The sequence below is a fragment of the Megalopta genalis genome, chromosome 15, assembly GCF_051020955.1.
Source record: "Megalopta genalis isolate 19385.01 chromosome 15, iyMegGena1_principal, whole genome shotgun sequence".
Taxonomy (NCBI): domain Eukaryota; kingdom Metazoa; phylum Arthropoda; class Insecta; order Hymenoptera; family Halictidae; genus Megalopta; species Megalopta genalis.
Genome location: NC_135027.1, coordinates 3,294,520 through 3,314,954, shown reverse-complemented (window position 1 = coordinate 3,314,954; position 20,435 = coordinate 3,294,520). Strand labels below are relative to the sequence as shown.

The 20,435-nt window shown below is 45.3% G+C and overlaps 2 protein-coding genes and 1 long non-coding RNA gene across 5 annotated transcripts in view; 2 read left to right on the top strand and 1 right to left on the bottom strand.

The window, feature by feature from the left end:
* The window catches only part of LOC117228188 (colorectal mutant cancer protein), an 87,594-nt gene that overhangs the window by 6,734 nt on the left and 60,425 nt on the right, over positions 1–20,435 (bottom strand). For both annotated transcript variants that reach the window (XM_033483909.2, XM_033483914.2), the window contains exons 4-6: positions 2,517–2,778; positions 1,137–1,285; positions 128–349 (exon numbers count right to left, since the gene is read on the bottom strand). In XM_033483909.2, the coding sequence (XP_033339800.1) occupies positions 128–349; positions 1,137–1,285; positions 2,517–2,778 (633 nt within the window). The remainder of the gene's footprint in view (positions 1–127; positions 350–1,136; positions 1,286–2,516; positions 2,779–20,435) is intronic.
* On the top strand, positions 2,698–6,357 carry LOC143260582 (uncharacterized). Its single transcript, XR_013034863.1, has 3 exons — positions 2,698–2,839; positions 3,753–3,926; positions 4,067–6,357. It is a non-coding gene; the product is annotated as an uncharacterized LOC143260582 (long non-coding RNA).
* Positions 6,624–8,362, top strand: LOC143260581 (uncharacterized). Of its 2 annotated transcripts, none has more exons than XM_076526555.1 (2): positions 6,624–6,784; positions 7,997–8,362. In XM_076526555.1, exon 2 carries the CDS (start codon positions 8,006–8,008, stop codon positions 8,216–8,218), a length of 213 nt encoding a protein of 70 aa, XP_076382670.1. In that variant the 5' UTR covers positions 6,624–6,784; positions 7,997–8,005; the 3' UTR covers positions 8,219–8,362. The 2 variants fall into 2 exon arrangements, with proteins under 2 accessions (XP_076382670.1, XP_076382671.1); XM_076526556.1 differs by having other exon boundaries at positions 6,635–6,784; positions 7,962–8,362.

Genomic DNA, 20,435 nt, shown 5'->3' with positions numbered 1-20,435 from the left:
ACGGTGATAAAAAGTGTTACTATAGCGTTATTATTTGTGAAAGTATTATTACTCAAGTTCTATTTAATGGACTAAAAATCAATTGTATTCGAAAGAAGACAACGTCGTCCCGAAGTTTGCCACCTACCCTTAGATCCCTGCGAGGCGAGTCGCTGCCAGCCTGTTGCCTCTGGTTGTTCGCCTGATTCTTAAAATTGGCGAGCTGCGTCTGCAAGCTCGAAATCTCCGCTCGCAAAGCCGTGACCTCGTCCTGTAACGCTGCGACGGCAACGCTTTGGCAGGAGGCCGCCTGCTGCGTCGGCTCGGGGGTTGGTAACGCGGCGGGACTGTCCAGCTGTTCTCTGCCATTCTATCGATAAAAAAAACACAGGAGTCGTTTCGATAAAATAGTCCCTTAGAAATCGTTTAGACCCGAGAAGCTTTTGGTTTACGGCAATGCCCACGGTCCAGAAGTTCCATTACCTTTCCGACGGGTTTTCAAGGGTTGCCTGGGGTGGCGGGTTGAAACAATTTCTTATGCTCGCACTCTATACAATTTTATACCACGTTGGAGGCAAATCTAATTTTATATACGATATTTTCAGGTATAAATATAAATTTTCAGGCTGATAAATGTAGCAAGTCCTGGCTTGCTGAAATTGAGGACGATGACAGGCTGGACATTAGTCGCCATAGCAGAGCAATACCTAGCTTCTCCGGGTCAGAAAAATTTCGCTGGTTATCTCAGAGTTGTAGTAAAATATCCTGAAAATTTCAAGAAGATCGGTGGAACAGATCGTTCGAAATAAATTCGCGGAGTAGCCTCTTCTTTTGAGGGGTAGCTAACTGATCCACGGCGGCGAATCGAATCGGTAAAAAGCAATCGTAGGGACCGGTTCCCAGTGAAATCTGACGAGTTTCGTGCCGCAGCTTGCAGAACAAACGCTCACGGACGGGTATTCCCATAGTTTCGCCGTTCGACGAAATTAGTTGGTCCGAAGCAGCATATATCGGACGAAATTTAATAGGTCTGCGAGCGCGAGGGTCAGACGCTGGCTCCCGATTAGAGAAGTTGGTAATCGAGCGAGAGTAGGATCGATCGCGGAATGGAAAAGTGAACGGTTCCTGAAGGCCGGGGCTGGATGCGGGGCTGTTACCTCGACGGCGCGGGGCTCGATGTCTTCGCAACAGCTGGAATCGGCATCCCCTAAGGTACGGTCACCGTCGCCTTGGATGTCGCCGCCGGCTTCGCTCTCTTCAACCGGGTTCGTGATCGAACCCTCCGCGTCCCTGCTCGTCTCGATTTCTGCGAATCATAAAACACCATGAACCGCGGGAACGGGGCGGGAAGTTCGAGGACTTGGAAGGGCGTCGACCGAGTGGACAGAATCGATCGCGAACGTCTGTTGGCTACGGCTCCGTCGAGTCATCTTCCGAAATCGAGAAGTCTACGAGTACGTGGAAATGTCATTTCGTTTCGTTTATTTATGTATGACATATACGAGCGGATAGCCATTTTTACGATAACAAAAATAAAAGCGTAGAAGAAAGCGTAAAAAATCGGCGAATCAGGTGAACAGTTCACGGAGACTTGTTTCAAATTGAGCTGCGTCCATTTACCAGACATTTACGATGAAAACTCCTCTGAATCTTCTTCAAAGTGTTGTCGAAACATGCAGGAAATTTGATGTATTTATTGTCCGGCCATTTTGTCGCCGAACATAGCCGAACAGCGGACAGAATCGATAAAGAACGTCTGCTCGCTAGCATCTTCCGAATCCAAGAAGCTCCGCGAATACGTATAAATCGTCGATTTACCAGAATTTCGCGTGGTAAATGTTTGCGAACATTCTTCAAAATGTTATCTAAACGCGGACGAAGTTCCGTTTCGTTCGAAGAAGTAGCGAACGAACATCTGCGGGTGAATGACATAGAACGCTTTAAAGTGGAAATGCATTTCCCTTCCGTACGAAGATGAATAACAGAGTTACGGAAGAAATCAACATTCTAGCGACGCGTACGCTACTCGAGCGCACGCTCGTCGAATCGTAGATCCTCCGGCCACCCAGAGACGGGGATCTGTTCGACGCGCCCCGCTGTTTTTACGAGACTCGCGACGCTGGAGCCGCGTTCGACGGCGGAAGCATCCGAGGATAAAGCGACTTCTGAGCCGGGATTCGTAACAGATATTGTCGACAGCTGCGAACAGCCGTCGGCGTCGTCTCTGATACGACGTTAACGCTCCTCGACGAGTTCTCGGGAGGCGATAGACGAACGTAACGGCGGCGTATAAAGAGCAGCGCCGGCGCCGCTTTCCGGCGTCGGAACGTCGGGGAACGAGGCGCGGCCGCGGGGCGTCTCGGTGGAATCGTCGAATTTCGAAAAGCCTGCGAAAGGAGGGACAGGGACAAAACGACGAGCCATAAATCTCTGTCGAAGGAGGGAGCCCCGGCTGATCTCGCGAGGGAGCCAATCGACTCGGTTCCGCTCCGAGCCCCGGAGCAACAGATTTACGGAATCGGTTTTCCTCCGCTTACCGGACTCATCCTCCTCGGCAATTACGGTAGCACGGTGCCTTTCGAGCTGCCTGCCCAGCTCGGCGATCACGGAATGCAACTCGGTTAGCCTCTCCTCGTGTCTAGCCGCTTGCTGCTCGGCCCTCTGCTCGGTCCTGGCCGCCTGCACCTCGGCCCTCACCAAAGCTGCCTCCGCTGCCTCTCTGGCTCTTGTCGCTGCCACCAGCCTGGAGTTCAGCTCTGCCACCTCGTTCCTCAGGGATGACAGCGCAGCCGCGTGCAGCTGCAACAGAAATCGGGAACAAGATCGTCAGACGAAGGAAGCAGGCTTGCACTCGCTAATCGTAATTGACGACTTGCCGACGTCGTGGTCAAACATTCCCCCCAAAAATTGATGCAGTAGACTGTTCATGTTGGAAGTTTGATTTTAGTTTTCAGTTTGTTTCAAGCATTGCTTTCAGATTTTCGGTAGAACGATCGAAAGGACTGTGACGCTGTTTCCAGTTTCGTCAGAGTCGCAGAGCGACGCGCAGTTCTTATTTCTTTTCACAGACTTTTATACAGAGTGTTTCATAATTATGTTAATATCCTGAAAGGAGTGATCCCTGAGGTCATTTGAAGAAACTTTTTCCTTAGCGAAATTGCAATCCACGGCTTTGTTTGCGAGTTATTCAAGAAAAACACTGACCAATGATAGGCGAGCTCGGCTGGCGGTAAGCGGACGAGCCAACGCCCACCGCCCAGTCGAGCTAGCTTCTCATTGGCCAGTGTTTTATTGTTGATAACTCGTAAGCAAAGCCGCGGATTGCATTTTCGCTGAGGAAAAAGTTGCTTCAAATGACCTCTGGAATCACCCCTTTACGGGTATTAACATAATTATGAGACACCGGGTATACATATGCTGCCCCCCCCTTAGATTATATTATTATATATTATATTATATTATTATATAACCTTATACTATATTACATTACTATTTCGTTGAATACGCGAGTACACACTGTGCTACGATCGTTCAGTTTGGATAAACATTTTATTGTCAGAATTAAATTGCAGCAGTTCAAAACAGCACACCCTTCGCAAGGGGTAGCTAACCAATATTTCAAATAATTCAATATTCCATACTTGAACAAATTCGAGAGAAGCGCATGTATTAAAAATAGTTATTTATGCCGCGGTAAAGAAAATGATTAATCGAAGTAGTGTATTTTCTCTATTCGAAATCGTATTTCACGTGTCTGAATTTATTGTACGCAGACTCTTACGGTACGCGAAGTACGAAGAATGACGACGACGACGACGACGAAATCGTGATGTCTTGCAAAGGTCTTCGTAAACTCGAATTTTTTTCCCTCGAGTGGGCTGGCGTGCGGTGCTCGCCCAGCGAGACACGTGAAACGCAAATGAGAATCATCGATCGGCAACGTGCAGGTAATTCGAGCATTCTGCGGCGTCGCAGGTCGCAGGTGTGATTCAGCGTTGCCTTCTGCGCGTTTCACTCGGGTCCGTGACGCAACCTGTCCCGGCCAAGGATCCGGGGACGGACAGATAAGGATTTGTCCTGATTGCAGATTGCCGGTCGACGGAGGCAGCATCGGGACCAGAGGAACATGCTCGGAGGCGGAGTGCATATTTTATTCGGCCGCGTGCATATTTTATTCGGACGAACGTTGCGGCGACGCCGCGCGCTGCTATTCCAACCCCGGGAGCGAGCTATCAAATATTCAGGGTGTTACGGTATCATCCGAGACGCAAATGGCTGCGAGAACAATTCTCGTCCCTCGTTCGATCCGGTGGAAATTGCTTCGTTCCTTTCGGCCCGAAGATTTTATGCAATATTCAATCGTCGAATGCTTCATTTCGCAACGCGTTAATAAATCGTGCCGATAAATCGTACCGATAAATCGTACTGATAAATTGTACTAATAAATCGGACAACACGATACGATCAGCTGTTTGCGAACGTTCGATCAGTTCGCACGGTTTCAGGACCGCACCGTTCGCTCGAAACACTACGCCGAATTTGCATCGTGTGCATCAGTCGCGAGCGATGCGAATTCCTCAGATCAATATCAAGAATATTTTCATAGAAGTACTTGGAACTACTTAGTGACAAGATAATGTCTATCATTTGCAATGATGGTTCACGTATCGCGAATTAAAATGACCGTATTATACAAGCAAGGTTAAATACGGCATTTAAAGATGGCGACCGGGAAAGAGACATTCCAGCCTTTGCGAGACAACAAATACGCAGTTGCAAATTGTAACTCGCGGCGTCGGCTCTGTCATCCGCGTCAAGCTTAAAAAAAGATTCTAATTGGAGGCACACGCTAATCTCGAAGCGCAGGAAAAATCGTCCTTGCATTGCTTCCGTCAATTAGCGTCGCGGAAACTAAGTCGCAGCACACTTATAATCAACTATGCGCGAAACGAGCGACGGAATATTGTTTTCCTTTAGTCACTTTAATTTCTGCTGCACCGCCTTGTCTATGAAACAGCGGAGATTGTTCCTGTTAACACCTCAGGATAACTATTAACGCCAGATTTACGGGGCATTAAAAGCGACTGTTTTATATTAGTTTATAGAAGTAAGAATGAGACATTTATTTCGATTTTGAACGAGTGCTGTTGTAATATTTGCCGCAAGTGACACGTACATTGAATAAATAAATAAATGTACGTTGACAATCTGAATAATCGTGAAATAAAAATTAACAAAATTTAAATTAATACAAATAATTATTATATTATATTATATTATATTATATTATATTATATTATATTATATTACATTATATTATATTATATTATATTATATTATATTATATTATATTATATTATATTATATTATATTATATTATATTATATTATACAGGGTGTCCCAGGTTTTAATGTTCAAACTTTGTCAGTGTATTCTATGGCACAAAGTAAGAAAAAAATATTATGTAAACATAGGTCATATAGAGCTTTATTAATAAGTTATAACAAAAATTCAGAATAGAGGAATAGTAATCAACTTGCTGTTACTGCGAGCATTGGCTTGAATATATCAGCACATGCCGTGTGTTTATGTAAGCTGTGTTTATTAATACATTTCGAAATGTCTACCGTTGTTGACAATACACGATTGACATCGATCGAAGATCGAATTTATGACCGTGCGAATTTCGTTTCTATTCTCTTTCATTTCATTGAACGCATTATTAATCCTATTCTGAATTTTTGTTATAACTTCTTAATAAAGCTCTATATGCCCTATGTTTATATAACATTTTTTTCTTACTTTGTGCCATAGAATATATTGACAAAGTTTGAACATTAAAACCTGGGCTTCCGGTTTTGACGTAAAAATTATTTCGCATATTTAGCAATTTTATGGTAAAAAGGACTAGACTAATAGAATGTCCAGTGTACAACAATATTAGAAAAAAAGTAAAAATGTCCAGTACCATCAAAGAATGTTTGGATAACTACGAACAAACAGCAAAAGTTGTCATGCTTAGAAGAAGCCTAGATTAAGAAAATAGTGCAAAAATGTAATGCAAAGCTATTGTATACATTACATTATCACAAATGTTATCCCACAAGTGTTAAATAAATGAAATAAAACAAAAACTATACTAAATATGATAAAATAAAAATCAATAAAAATGAATAAAAATAAATAAAAATAAATAAAAATGAGCAAAAATAGCTAAATAATAAATAATGAAAGCAAACATAAAATTGGCCGTGAAAAATTGTTTCTCAGACCGGCGTGCAACGACAGCGGTCTGCGAAACAGTCTCTCCGAGGTGAGAGAAGGCGTTCGACGAGGAACGTTTCTCCGCGAAACGCGACGTTGGAAACGGTTTCTCCGGCTGGCTCTCTAATTGTCGTCGGGACGACAGTTCCCAGCGGTCCGTGGGTCGCAGACGATCGTCCTTCCTCCTTATTACCGGACGGTCCTCATTAATTTCGTCGCATTCGGGCCGTTCCGAGCGTGAACGATCCGGTAGAGGGAGAAAAATGCGCGCGTGGGTGTCGCGGAATAGGCGTTTACGAGCCGCATCTCGTCGTACGGAGGAGTGTCCTTCGCGGTGGCAGTCATGCGTGGCGCTGGTTACGATACAACGAGCCGCTAATGATTCCTGGGCCACGTGACGGCGCCACGTATAAGAATCGCCGGTCGTAATTACCGCGATATCAGTCGAGAGCCCGACCCGCCGAGCGAGGATCGTGTGCTGTTGCCAGTCTCGTTCGAATACGCCGCGGTACACCGCTGCACCCCGTAGCACACACAACAGGTAAACTAGTTTGCGCCGATAGTTTTTGCCGATCCTGATCCTCCGTCGGATCCTCTCCGCGGCGGCGTCTCTCTATCGTCGTCCTTCTTCGAGGCGGAGATGGCCTCGTCTTTTTGCGGGCACATCGTGCTTCACACATTTAACACGTTCGCCGGGTACAACGTCTCTGCCCGGGGAAGCTTACAAAGATGCGGCGAGTTATTTACGAGCCTAAAAAACCTGGTTCCGCTCCGCGATGGCTCCCCGGTTAATTACACGCGTGCCGTTTGACGTCTCACTACGCCGGAATCACCGATTTTATGAACTTTCTTAACATCCGTCCGCCGGCGTTATTCGATTATGGGGTTTTCTTCGTCGAGACCGAGATCAATGGTTTTTCTCGTCCCTTTTTGGAGTCGATGTATTCATCGACGGACGGATCGCTTTTTAGTTCCACCGGATCGCTGATGTTTCATAAAGTTATCGCTGGACTGCGGATTTTATGCGTTCACGGCAGAAACGGGTAGCTTCGATTTAACATGGTGGATGGTTTCAAAGAATTTATGATATTCTGAGTTATCTGTGAAATTATCGAATTTATTTGTTTATGAAATTACTGAAATTATTTGAAGAAAGAAAAAGCTTTGACGCAGGCCGTTTTTATTAGGTCTACCGGAAAGTTCTGTCCGTTTAAGAAATGAAAGGAAATAATAGATTTTTCATAAATTTAGTAATATTTACTGTACAATATAATTTCCGTCGTTACTTATGACCTCTTGCCAGCGTGATGGCAATTTGTGAGCAACGTTTTTCAAAAATATATGTCTCAAATGAACATGTGTATACCTATCGAAATTTGCAATGACATTATCAGACAGAACTTTCCGGTAGACCTAATATTTTGCATAACAATCCGCAATCCAGTCATCGCGAATCATTGATTGCCACTAAATATGTGTTAATAATAATTAATATATTAATTAATATATTAATTAATACATTAATTATTATTAATATATATTTAGTATTTAGTATTTAAAGAATTTTATAAAGTATAAAGTATTTATATAAAGTATAAAATATAAAATATTATCTAGGTGTTATACTAAAAAATCGCACATTTGTCCGATATGCGTCGAAAAAATAATGATCAAAAGTTGCCGCTATTTTTACAAAGAACCTAACGCAACTGCTATAGTCGCCGTGGTGAAGACATTGCCGCTGTGATTCCAGAAAGACAAGATGAGGTTCCTGTTCGCCCTGACGTTGCTTCTGACGGTGCTCTGCGTGTCGATGACGCTGGCACAGAAAGACGACTACATCCATCTGCCAGGCAAGAGCTGCAGCGATGCGCCACCCTGTCCCGACGGCAGACCCTGCGTGATGGCGAAGCCGCGATGCAACTCGGGCACTTGCGGAACAGATCCTGTGCCGACTTGCGGCCCGAAATCGTGAATGTCGGAGTACCAATCGCGGTACAATTGGACGTCGCAAATCCGATCCTCATATTCATCGTCCACCGACTGACGAGAATGCTGATCGTCGACGTTTGACAATGTACCGGCTGTAATCTGGCTAAATAAACCACACTATTCTTCAGACGATGCGTCGTTGAAAAGAGATCAACCTTCTCGAGACTCGCTGTGCCGTTTGTTGTGTCGCTGGTGATGCGTATTGATCATGGATCGCGAGTTGAGCAGTTGATCGCATCGAATAAGTACATAGTCTAAGAAGTATAATACATACATAGTACTGGTGGAGTCCGTAAATTAGGTTTTCAAAACAAAATCCTCATATTCATGGTAATACAGTGGTGTGAATAATGATAGACACAAAATAAGTCTTACACTTTTGGGAGTCTTTGTATATTTCTGTATTAGAAATAATAGCAAATAGAAATATATATATATATATTATTGGTTTTCGTTTAAATATCAGTGAAAATGTAAAAGTTACTTTGAGCCTATTCACAGCACTATAGGCGGCCTGTTTTAGCTGATGCACTCTGTGTATTTAAAAAGAAACTTAACAGAATACCATATATTTATATATTTCTACATTAGAAAGAATAGAAAATAGAAATATACAAATATAGTATTTTTAGTTTTCATTTAAATATCAGTACATACAGGGTGTGCCAAAAATGTCTCGCAATCCGAAAGGTCGGAGGTTCCTCAGGTCATTTGAAGCAACTTCTTCCTTTACAAAAATTGTCTCCGAGGCACCGTTAACGAGTTATTAACGAAAAACAGTGACCAATGAGAGGCAAGCTCAGCTGGCGCGAGGCGTTCGAGCCAATAAGCGGAACTGGGCTTCGCACGCTAGTTGGGCTAGGCCGCCTCGCGTCAGCCGTACTCGATTCTTATTGGTCACTGTTTTTCGTTAATAACTCGTTAACGGTGCCTCGGAGACAATTTTTGTAAAGGAAGAAGTTGCTTCAAACGATCCGAGGAACCCGCCATTTCCGGATTGCGAGACATTTTTGGGACAGCCTGTATATAAAAGTTACTTTGAGCCTACAATTATTCACAGCACTGAGAGTAGTCTGTTTTAACTGATGCACGCTGTGTATTTAAAAAGAAACTTAACAGAATATCACATTTGTATATTTCTACATTAAAAATAACAAAAGATAAAAATATACAAATATAATATTTTTAGCTTTCATTTAAATATCAGTACAAATATAAAAGTTACTTTGAGCCCGTAATTATGCACACCACTGCACTTCCAAAGCATCGCAAGGATCATCGTCAAACACAACAAGACTCTATTAGCTCCCAGTTCCTCAGCAATCCGAAGTTTCGCGACTTCTTGCAACATAGTAGGATTTTGCTGAACGTCGCCAGCGTCCGATCGAGAAGCAAAAGTGACGAGGACGTATCCTCGGGGCCTTCGATAGCCAACGGGCTGAAAATCGGTGCGAATCTGTCCTCGCGTGGTCGATGCATCGCGTCAGCCTGGAAACGTCACGCGTCCCGTCGGTTCGTTGCGCAACGCTGCTTCGCGAATTCTTCCGAGTGACTCACGTGTCACGATTATAGGGGACAGGTTGGACGGCTTCGGTTCGGTTCGGTTCGTTTCGCGTTCCGGACGGTCGCGTTCGCTCCCCGGGGCCATCGGCCGACGAATTCGACCGAGTTTCTCCTCGGACCACGGCCTCGAGACGGTGTCCGAGTGCTGCCGTAAAGCGATACCGGAAATTGCGGCAAAGTGGTGCGAAGCCGGCGACATGGGAGGGTGACTGGAAACCCGGCCATCGACTTTCTTGACAGCCTCTCGAAGATATCCCTTCTCTCGGTTAGTTTGTTCGGCGGATCGAGTCCTTGGTTCAACGAGCGATCGCTTGGACCTTGTTCAAAGTTATTTTCAACTGCAGGTTCTTCTACAGTTACAGCACACGCGAGTTTACAGAGGTAAGCGATGACGAGTATACTCGTCGAACACGGAGCAAATGTCGCTGTTAAAATATTGAATGAAAAAGACGGTTTTATTTTATAAAACTAACAATTTTATTACTGATATTTACTTATTCAATTAATATGAACATATGCTACGTACATAATAAACGAAAAACGTAGGAAACATCGAATACTTATAAAAGTTAAAATAAATATAATAAACTATAATAAATAATATTATTTATTATTTATAGTAATATTTAAAATATAGAACACCAATTTCGTGATTCTTTTCTAATTTTATTTTTATAATAATTTAAACACCCTCGTGTAGAATTGGCCTAAAAATATTCTATATCTTTTGTTTCCACTAAAATTACAATTTAGATAGCCAATGGTCACTGCTTTTTCTACACATTTCTACCGAAAACGGTCAAACGCAAAATAACTTTTCGGAAATAATCAGGAAACACTTATTTTAAAAAAAAATTACATTTTACCTCGGTCATTTCGAAACTGTTATAGTAAAAAATATAAGTAAAAATTATTACACGCTGCATTTTTCGCAGATAATGGCGAACGTTCTCTCCAGTGAACGTTTTCCATAAATATATTTTTACATGCACAACAGACGTTCCATACGTTTAGCGTTAAAAAAACGTAGATGTTGATTAGCATCAACGTTCAAATCTGCAATCTTGATCTCCCAGTTCCCGAAGTCTGTCGCCAAAGACTCGTAAAGAGGCTGTTCTTAATTATAGCTCGAAAAATCTTCAAACCCGTTGGTTCTTCGCGACAGACGGTTCAAAATCGCGCAAAAAGAGCATCTTTTCCAAAAAGCGAGGGTGTTCGCGGGTCTACGAAGTTTCTTTATCCGGCTCTTTAGCCGTTCCCATGGTCCCCGCAGGCGGAGACGCGTTCTGATTGCCGTGTTTTCGGTCGAGAGTCCAAGAAGTTGTTCGCGGAACGCCGCGCGGCTGAAGAGCGTTCCCTCGAATTCCGCGGTGAAAAGCGTGAACTCGCGCGAATGCGAGCAAAGCTCGGCCGCGGATCCTTCTCTCGTCTCTCCTTTCAGGGGGACTACTCGTCGCGCTACTTCGTGGCTCGGCACGTCGCGAATTTCGTCCACGATTGCGGCGAGTCCGCTCGTGAAAAGAAAAATAACGCGGAGGAGGATCCCCCGTTGCTGGCCAACAGGTGCCCCGGGGCACTTTCCGCAGCGAGGATCGCAGTTTCGAATGCAAACAGACGCGGCGAATTCCAAGATAAACAGCCGGAGCCGGCGGAGGTTGCAAAACTTCCGACGGTCCCGGGGAAGAACGTTTGCACACCGGGAAAAGCGCGACGCGTGCTCTTGGAGGCCGATTAGGCCAGCACCTTCGACAATGGTCTTCCGAGGGCCTTTTGTTGCCAGCTCGCTTCGCTGTCGACTCGTAGAGGTTGCGGTTTCCTTGGTCTAGAAGGAAATACCGTGGTGTGCATATTTTTATATACTCAGAGTAACTTTTACAATTTCGCTGATATCTAAAGAAAAACAGAAAAAAACTATATTTGTATAATTTTTTTTTTATTTCCAATATAGAAATACGCAAGTATGATATTTTGCTGCATTTATGTTTCAATATCAGTAAAAATGTGAAAGTTAATTATTCACACTGCTGCAATGCTGAGGATCTTAAGGTGGTTTCCAGTTTGTCCGGAAAACTCTAGATCCGTGCAGAAATCCATCGTTGAATATTTAATTTTTCGAGACCGTTACACAATCGCCAGATAACGAGTCGAAGCTGGTCCCACGCGTTAATCTCGTATCGTCCCGTCGATTGTCCCGACTGCTAGGCGAAAGGAAGCTCTTTGTTCTCGAGAAGCGATACACGCTTCAGCGTGATTCTATCGAGACACGAAGCACAATTGTTTTGAAGTATCGTGACTTCGTCGAAAGAAGTCTTGTCTAGTGCTATCGCTGGAATCATCGCGAACGAATGACAATACTGCGATTCATCAATTTAATACACGCGACAACGTGTAACCGTCACGACGCGCGATTGCAATTACATAGACACGTTCGAAGAGGTAAGTGTAACGTGAGATTGTTTTAAAGTTACCGCTTAACCCGGTGGTACGCACACCATCTTCCGAAACAAAAGTACGGAGCTCATGGACCCCCAGTAAGATTTGACATTTATTGGTAATAATGTGCAGGATATTCCAAAATTATGGTATTCACGAGAAAATGGGGGGTTCCTGAGGTCGTTTGAAGTAACTTTCTTCTTTATGAAAATTTTCTCCGAGGCATCGTTCACGAGTTATTAACGAAAAATAGTGACCAATGAGAGGCGAGCTCGGCTGACACGAAACGGTCGAGCCAATGGGCGGAACTGAGCTTCGCGCGTTCGTTGGATGGCCCGCCTCGCGCCAGTCGAACTCGTCTCTCATTGGTCACTGTTTTTCGTTAATAACTCGTGAACGATGCCTCGGAGAAAATTTTTGTAAAGGAAAAAGTTACTTCAAATGTCCTCAGGAACACCCAATTTCCGGATTGCGAGACATTTTTGGAACATCCAGTATATTTTATACCTCTTTATTACAATTAGTATAATATAATAGTATAATTGTACGAAATAATATAATAGCATCATTGTACGTGATAATATAATAGTATAATTGTACTAGATAATATAATAGCATCATTGTACGATGTTATATAATAGCATAATTGGGGGTGCACAGGACCCCCACGTGTCTACTACAGAATTCCATCGAATGCGACAGCGTTCAAGAGCTGCAGCTTCGTTCTTGAACCATTGACATTCAGCAGTGGACTGCTTAAGAGGCCACTACACTTGCTCGAACGACAAAGTTGCGAAACAACATCTGCCGCAGTGTCCGGCAGCCGGGTCCGCTCCGATCGAACAGGTCCAGCGAAAAAGTTTCATTCAGAGGTGGAGCATGAAAGTCAATCGCGGCGTATAACCGACCGGTTGCGTTTTCCGGCAAAAACCGAGTCCTTTGAATGGTAAAGAGTGCTTTGGTAGCGTGGCCGTTGAAAATTAGTAGTTAGACCGCGGCGTTGAATAATTTATGACGCGGCTGTTAGTCGTTCAAAGGGCGCTATATCCGATGGGGCGCGGAAATTCGCGAAGCAAAAGCGTCCCGAGGTGACTCGGAGCTTTCAGACAATGCCCGCGAGCACGTAATCGAATAGAAGGTAATATAAGGCGGAAGTACCCATTATGCAACGCTTTCCAGGGGGTATATAAGATTCTCATCGATTTGATTACAATTGAAAAGTGTTATCGCTGAATATTTATGCCACCGTTCGATAGATCGATGTTTCTAGATTGCGCGATGAACCTTCAAATATTTACTTCATACGAATGAAAAAAATAACACGAGAATGTTCCAAAATATCGGTAAAATTTCTACATCCGCATCCATACGCTCTATCCTAATTTTTTATTGTATTATTTGTGCTACCGTTTCAAAGGCGGGGTCACAATTCAGCGACGTTTCATAACAGGTACATTTACCTTAATTGGAAGTCGGCTGCACCTGCCCACGGTCGACCGAGCCGCCATCTAATGACTTAACGACTTCATCCCGAACGTGTCCAGAACCTCCCATAAAACTTCTACAACTAGTTCCCGACGTTACATCGCGGCGGAGGAAAATGAAACAAAATTGCTAATCCTGCCACCGGACAGTTTCTTTGAAGTAGCTGCACGAGGTAGAAAGGGTTCCCGCGGACCCACCGCAGGGCCTCCAGTGTCCCGTCGTTGCGAGGAGGTTAATAAGATCACCGATAACCCACAGTCTCGAAGGAGATCGCCTCTCGATGAGGATGGAGTCGGCTCCGGTAATCCGTTAAAGGGGTCAAGTGGTTATCCCTTTCAAGAACGCAAATTCCTTGACCAGTCTGCCGTGACCCTTTTTTCTTCCCTTTGTCCCGGCGACGTCGCCATCGGGATGAGCAGCAGCCCGGCCCCGGTTTGATCCGAGGGACCGCGCTCGGCGAAGACGAACCGGGCCAAGGGGTGAGCACACCGTTTCAAACGGTCCTTTTGTGAGCCCCCGGGACAAAAGAGTAACCCACGGACACGTTCAGCCAGCTCCGAGCAAGACTCCGGCCCGTGAAATGCCCTGCCTCCGGACCGCTTCTTCTCGAGGATCTCGAGCGACGCACACGACTCGCATAATTAATGCCGAGGCAGGATCGAATTTTCGTATCGACGGCTGCCTGCGAAGCTCTCCGCCGAAGCTCGAGGCGGTCGGGCTCTGACGTGAACGAAGATTAGCGGCATTCGAGCGACGTCGCGCAATTTTCTTCGGCAGGTAAATTAGTTAGAGGACTGACTTAGAGGATCGTTGAGAATCCTCGGGATTTTTAGGATTTTGTTGGATCGGTTCGAGACTCCTGAAGGGTTCTGTAAATTTTATAGAGATCTCAGAATCTTCAGGATACAATTTCATTTATTTAATAAATGGGAACACACCCCCTCCGGAGGAAGCGTTACAGAGTCATTCGCAGGTAGCAATTGCCGTTTATGGGATTAGGTTGAAGACTCCTGAGGGTTCTGTTAATTTTATAAGGATCTCCGAATCTTCGGGATTTAAGTTCATTTATTTAATAAATGAGAACACCCACCGGAGGAAACGTTACGGAGTCATTCGCAGGTCGCTGTGGGATTAGGTTAAAAACCGTCCCACCTTTTACTTAGGTTCTTTTTATGCATGCTAGAACATGCGTGTATAGTTCGAATGATGATTCGAACTCGATGGAGAACCCTTTGGGTTCTTTGGGACCTTCCAACGGGTCTTTTCAAAATCGAACGAATTCTTCGCAGCTTCCGGATGATCTCTTGGCGACCGGAGAGCATCATCTAGATTCAGCCCAGGCTCCGAAGTTTAAGGTCGATTTCCTGGATCCCGGAGGGCCGTTAAAAGAGCATGGATCTGTCGGCTTCCAGACAGACTTACGAAAGTTCGGGTCGATTCCCAAGATCCCGGAGGGATCTGCGAGAGCAAGAAGGACCTCCGGGACTTCTCACGGATCTAAAAGCTCGACGATGATTCCTCGGATCCCCCATAAAGCCGGCGCAAGATCTCGACTGCGCGATCCCGGGGAGACCGGTTATTCGCATTTTTTCCCATCGAGCACTGTATCAGACCGGCCGGTGGAAATGCACATATTCAGAAGTGGTCCGCGGCGAGTCCTGAAGTGGAACGATCCCGTCGCTAGAATTGATTCGTCCTGGCCGGGCGGCGCGTCTAAAACGTCGCTAACGAGACGTCGGACGAGGAGAAGCGATCGGTAATGACGGACGTACGGTCGGGGCGGTTCTTTCGGGCATCGTTCGGCGAACCTGGATAGATCTGGCTGCGTTCGGTGTGGTCTGAGGTGTCGGATGAGACCAAACGAAATTATCTCGCGGAGCTTGAGGGCCGGAGGGAGGAGGACGAGGAGGGAGAAAGAGAGGAGAGAGAGAGAGAGGACAGAAGTTTATCCGGAAATACCACGGTGAAATCGATCGTCCGATTGGTCGGCCGTCGCACTGGCTGGCTCTGTCTCCGCCGGATTAAAGTTTAAAGGGTAGCAGTCGATTCTGTATAAGCTTCCGGGAGACAGACGGCTGAACGAGGACCGCGGGGCGGATCAGCGAAAGGGGATGACGGGTGGGAGACGGGGGAGAACCGGCTGGCACGAGAGAAAGATAATCTGAACGTGGCGAGCGCGAAAGACGAGCAGGATAAAAAATGAACGAGACGCTCCCGGATGAATATGGACACCGTCGGCGTGGCGCGGGGAGGAAGGGGCGGCGGCGGGTGTATACCGGAAGGACAGAAAACATTGTCCTGTTGCCGAGAGACAGCTCTCAATCCTCCGCGCAGCTCTCGAATCGAATACGACAGCGGCAAAAATTACGGAACTCCATTATCGGGTGTCGGGATCCGCCGCCTCTGGCTTGTTCCCGCGTTCTCGTTCTCGTTCCGTTCCGTTCTATTCCGTTCTGTCCCGTTCCATTCCGTCTCGTTTCGTTAACGCGCCCGGTGACGCTCTGTCGGCTCTATCGCTGCCACCCCCGCCGCCCCGTGCTCCGACCCACGCACGCCCCTAATCGATGCCGGAATAAACGCGAAAATTGTCCCGTCCCAGGAAATCCGCGGAACCGTCTGGACACGGTTCGAACTGCAATCTCGTGGGCGACGATCGATGCGGGAGTAAATTGAAACCTGCGTTGCAAAATGCGGTCTCCCGGCGATCTTACAGCGATCCGCAATTTGCATAACTTTTCAAGGCGGAGTGGTTGTGCCGGAGGCAATCTTGTCGACTCAAGTTTTATCATCGTTGGATAAAGCGCTGGAAAATAATTGAATGGGTGGGGGTGGCGTCTCTCGCGGTCCATGTCTGGCACTGAAATCAAATTGATCACCGTGGTCTCTGGCAGTTCCGTCGATTCTCCCGATGCAATCGATGATCCGCCAAAAATCGGCCACATTTGCACAACGCGCGTTTGAATAAGTCAACTCGCGATGATAATTATGGTGAATATGATAAATGGACCGCAGATTTTATACATTTATAAAGATACTAAGAAGAGAAATAAATGTAGTTCCTGCATCTCGGTATTAATGACATTTCTTTTATTTCGCATAAAAATCCGCGGTCTAATGAAAAGATATGATAAAACTGTCAAATATGACAAATTTCTCCATAGAAAATGTCATCAACGGAACGTTCGAGGCGGTTCGCTCCTAAATGGCTCAATCGTTAGTCGACTTTCTAGCACGAGCGTTTATCGACGCATAATGGCAGCGTAGAAGTCGCTAATCACTCTCGATCCGTCCGTCGATCGCTGACAGTATTTGTAAATATCAAATCTTTTTAGACGATGATTTACGTGCACCATAAACTGCATAGATTTGTCGTGACAATACTAATAGGAGAATGGAAGGCTCGTTTTATGACACAGTTAATCGTCTAACGCTTTCTCTCGGCGACGAGATTAGAACGGTCGTCCAGAGTTCGAAGGATCCTGCTCACTTGCACAGGTCGCTCGTTAAATTTGATTGGTGCTAGCCGAGTAGATTAATGAGTCGGGTCGGCTCCTGGATCGTGTTTTAATTGATGTCGAAAGATCAGATCCTGATTTAAATTTTGCGCGCCTCGATCGGGCTTATCGGATCAATATCGAAAAAGGGGAAGGGTCACCACTTTATTCTTATCAGTCTTATTATTCCAATCTTTTAGCACCGTAGAATTTTTATCGAGAACATGTGCTGGCAGAAATATTCATACTACATTCTCTCCATTTTGCTCTTATCCCATAATATTTCAGTTCTAACGTAACAAAAGAGTTCAGCTTATCGCATTTCTATCGAAAGTTCCTCGATTTTTATACAACTTCGTCACTTCGCTCTACTGTGCGACGTCTCCCGATAATTAACTTTAGACCTCATTAAACGTTAACTTCAAAGACCTCTACTCTAAGCTGACTTAACCACGTCGAACTAACTTCGAAGGATTGGCATATAATTTCTACGATAATAAAATTAATTTTCTCAATGAAAAAAACGTATTTCAATAGCGCCAACCTTCTGGAATGTGACTAAAAAAGATCCGTCCGAATCGGAGAAATAGACTAGGCTGAAAAAATTCACAATCGCTGCGAGTCTACAGAAAGATGTTTAAAAATTGGGAACTCAGTTTTGGCTGATATTGGGAAAATATCGCCAAAAGACGATTTTTTAATGTGTATTATAAACAAAGAAAAACCTTCTAACATTTTTTTATAGCTTTCGAAATCTCATGCTCGTAGAAGTCCTGTTTTCCATTGGCAAAAAACTGAATCAAGTGCTTTATCGACATCCTTGCAAAACAAAATTTTTCTGTCATATGAAACAAGCTTTCCGGAGGACCCGACATTTTGCAAACAGATCGAAAGTCAGCAAAATCGAAGCAACCCCCAATTTTCATCGCGTTTTCATGCAGCGCCCGATGCATCGCTTCTGAGAGTCCCTTGGCAAGGATTTCGCAAAGAACAGCTGCCAAAATGAAGGAATAGCAAATGACCGGGGGGCGAACTTACAGTCTCCTGGTGTTTGTGACTAGGTTCCACCTGTATGGGGACGGTTTTATCGGAGCTGTGATCGCCGGGGCAGCAAAGCCACGACCTGGACCTGGTTAACCTCTTCGGCTCCTCTTCCTCCTCTTCAGCATCCTCGTCTTCCGTAGTGGCGCAGTGCACGTAGACGAGATCGTGCCTGCGCGGCGCCTCCAGGATCTCTTTGCCGGTGGCAGGGACGTGGCTCGGTTGTGCCGGGAATCTGGACGGCTGTTGACAGTGTTGCTGGTGTTGCAGCTGCACTCTCTGCCGGTGCAGCCGATCCACGTAGTATGCCGGCTCCGCGGAGCCATTGCTCAAGGCCACCGTGAAGCCCGCCACGTTGTCTCCGTGCTTCACCTTAATTCTTGCTCACCATGGGATCCCTCATCATCCTCATCCTCCTAGATCATCGGGCTTCGGTTCAACCTATCTGCCGAAGTCGCACAGTCTTGCAAAGATGCGATTTTTACCGCGACGATTGGCGAGGAGGCGTTGCGATTTTCTTATCTCTACGTACACGCAATCGGTTTATTTTTGTCAGAAATACGGAATTCGAATAGCCAGGATCGTTGTACTGACACGCGTTTTCCGATTAGGTATTGCTGTCTCGGCTTGCGCAGGGTGCTCCATCTTGTTCGCTCAGTTCGAGATATTTGTTAACATATTTTGTTGTGGAAAACACAAGAGGGTTAGAATCATGGCGGGGCAAGCGACATTTTCGAAAATTTTGACTTGTGACTATAGGGTTTCCGAAAATTGTGGCAATTCCAGGAAATTTGGGGTTCCTGAGGTCATTTGAAGTAACTTTTTCCTTTACAAAAATTTTCTCCGAGGCATCGTTCACGAGTTATTAACAAAAAACAGTGACCAATGAGAGATGAACTCGGCTGGCGCGCGGCGACCGAGCCAATGAGCGGTCGAAGCACTGTGCCGCTGATTGGCTGGGCCGCCTCGCGCCAAGCGAGTTCGCCTCTCATTGGTCACCGTTTTTCGTTAATAACTCGTGAACGAAGCCGCGGATTGCGTTTTCGCTAAGGAAAAAGTTGCTTTAAATAACCTCAGGAACTTCTCATTTCCCGGAAGTACCATAATTTTGGGAGACCTTGTACACGTATCAAACTGTTAGAGAGACAAGTGAAATCAATTATGTTACTATAAATTAACTCAACTTTAAATTAACTTAACTCTAAATTGTCTTAACAATTTGGTCAGTAAATGTCAGTAGTAATTAAACAGTAATTAATAAAACTCCTTGTTTCTCACAATGTGATTTACGCCATTATCATTCTGACCCACTCAATTGGGGAAAAGATTTCTCACTTCCGAGGAAAAATGTGTGGAGTGAAGATCACCTCAAGGTCGCGTCTGTTATCATCGGACAATACAAATCTTTTGTCTCCTATGAAGATTCGCTACCGAGTCATTTTCAACATCATCAGGAATTCAATGTCCGAAGTACAAGGTCGCAACGGAATTCGATATCCAGCAGCGAAACAGGTATTTCGATCGAAAAATTTATGATTTTAATTCACGCATTTGGATTGGGGAAATGAGGCACCCTGTGGCGCAGCATTCAGGGATCCCAAGTACCGAGAGTAAAAAAAGAAGGAAGCCGAAGAGGAACGATTGCAGTTTAGAGCCGTGCAACGAGAAAATGCCAGACTCTAATTAGAATTCATAGAGCGGCAGGCGTGTTTTCCGCTCGGCACGTGCCGCAGCGATCCCAATCTCGAAATCGTGGAAAAGTCCGCGTCGCGCTGTAATGGCGTCGGATTTCCGTGCGCTCTCGTCGCATTTTTTTCTCCCTAATCCTGTTTCTTTAATATACTTTCAACGTGTTTAACGAGCGCATTCCGTCCGCTCGTTAACCTGTCATTAGTGGCCCGGTCAACGCTGGTCTCCGATGCTCTCCCCATAGGTCGTTCGTTAGGCTTTTCAACGATGGGTTTCGACGTGTCTCGCGGAATCCGATACGAATTATACAGTTCTCTTCCCGAACAAAACGCGAGTTCGCCTACGAGACACGCGCAAAAATCTGCCACACTTTGGAGAATTGTTCGACCGTGGTACCATTTCGATTTGAATAAGTTTTGTGGACTTACCGCTACAAAAACCAGAGGCATTTGTTTTTATCAATGTAAAAGTGACGAATCGTTCGATTTGGAGTAC

Bases quoted from the DNA above. Each gene is read 5' to 3' on its own strand.
- LOC143260581 (XM_076526555.1), top strand. From the start codon at position 8,006: ATGAGGTTCCTGTTCGCCCTGACGTTGCTTCTGACGGTGCTCTGCGTG.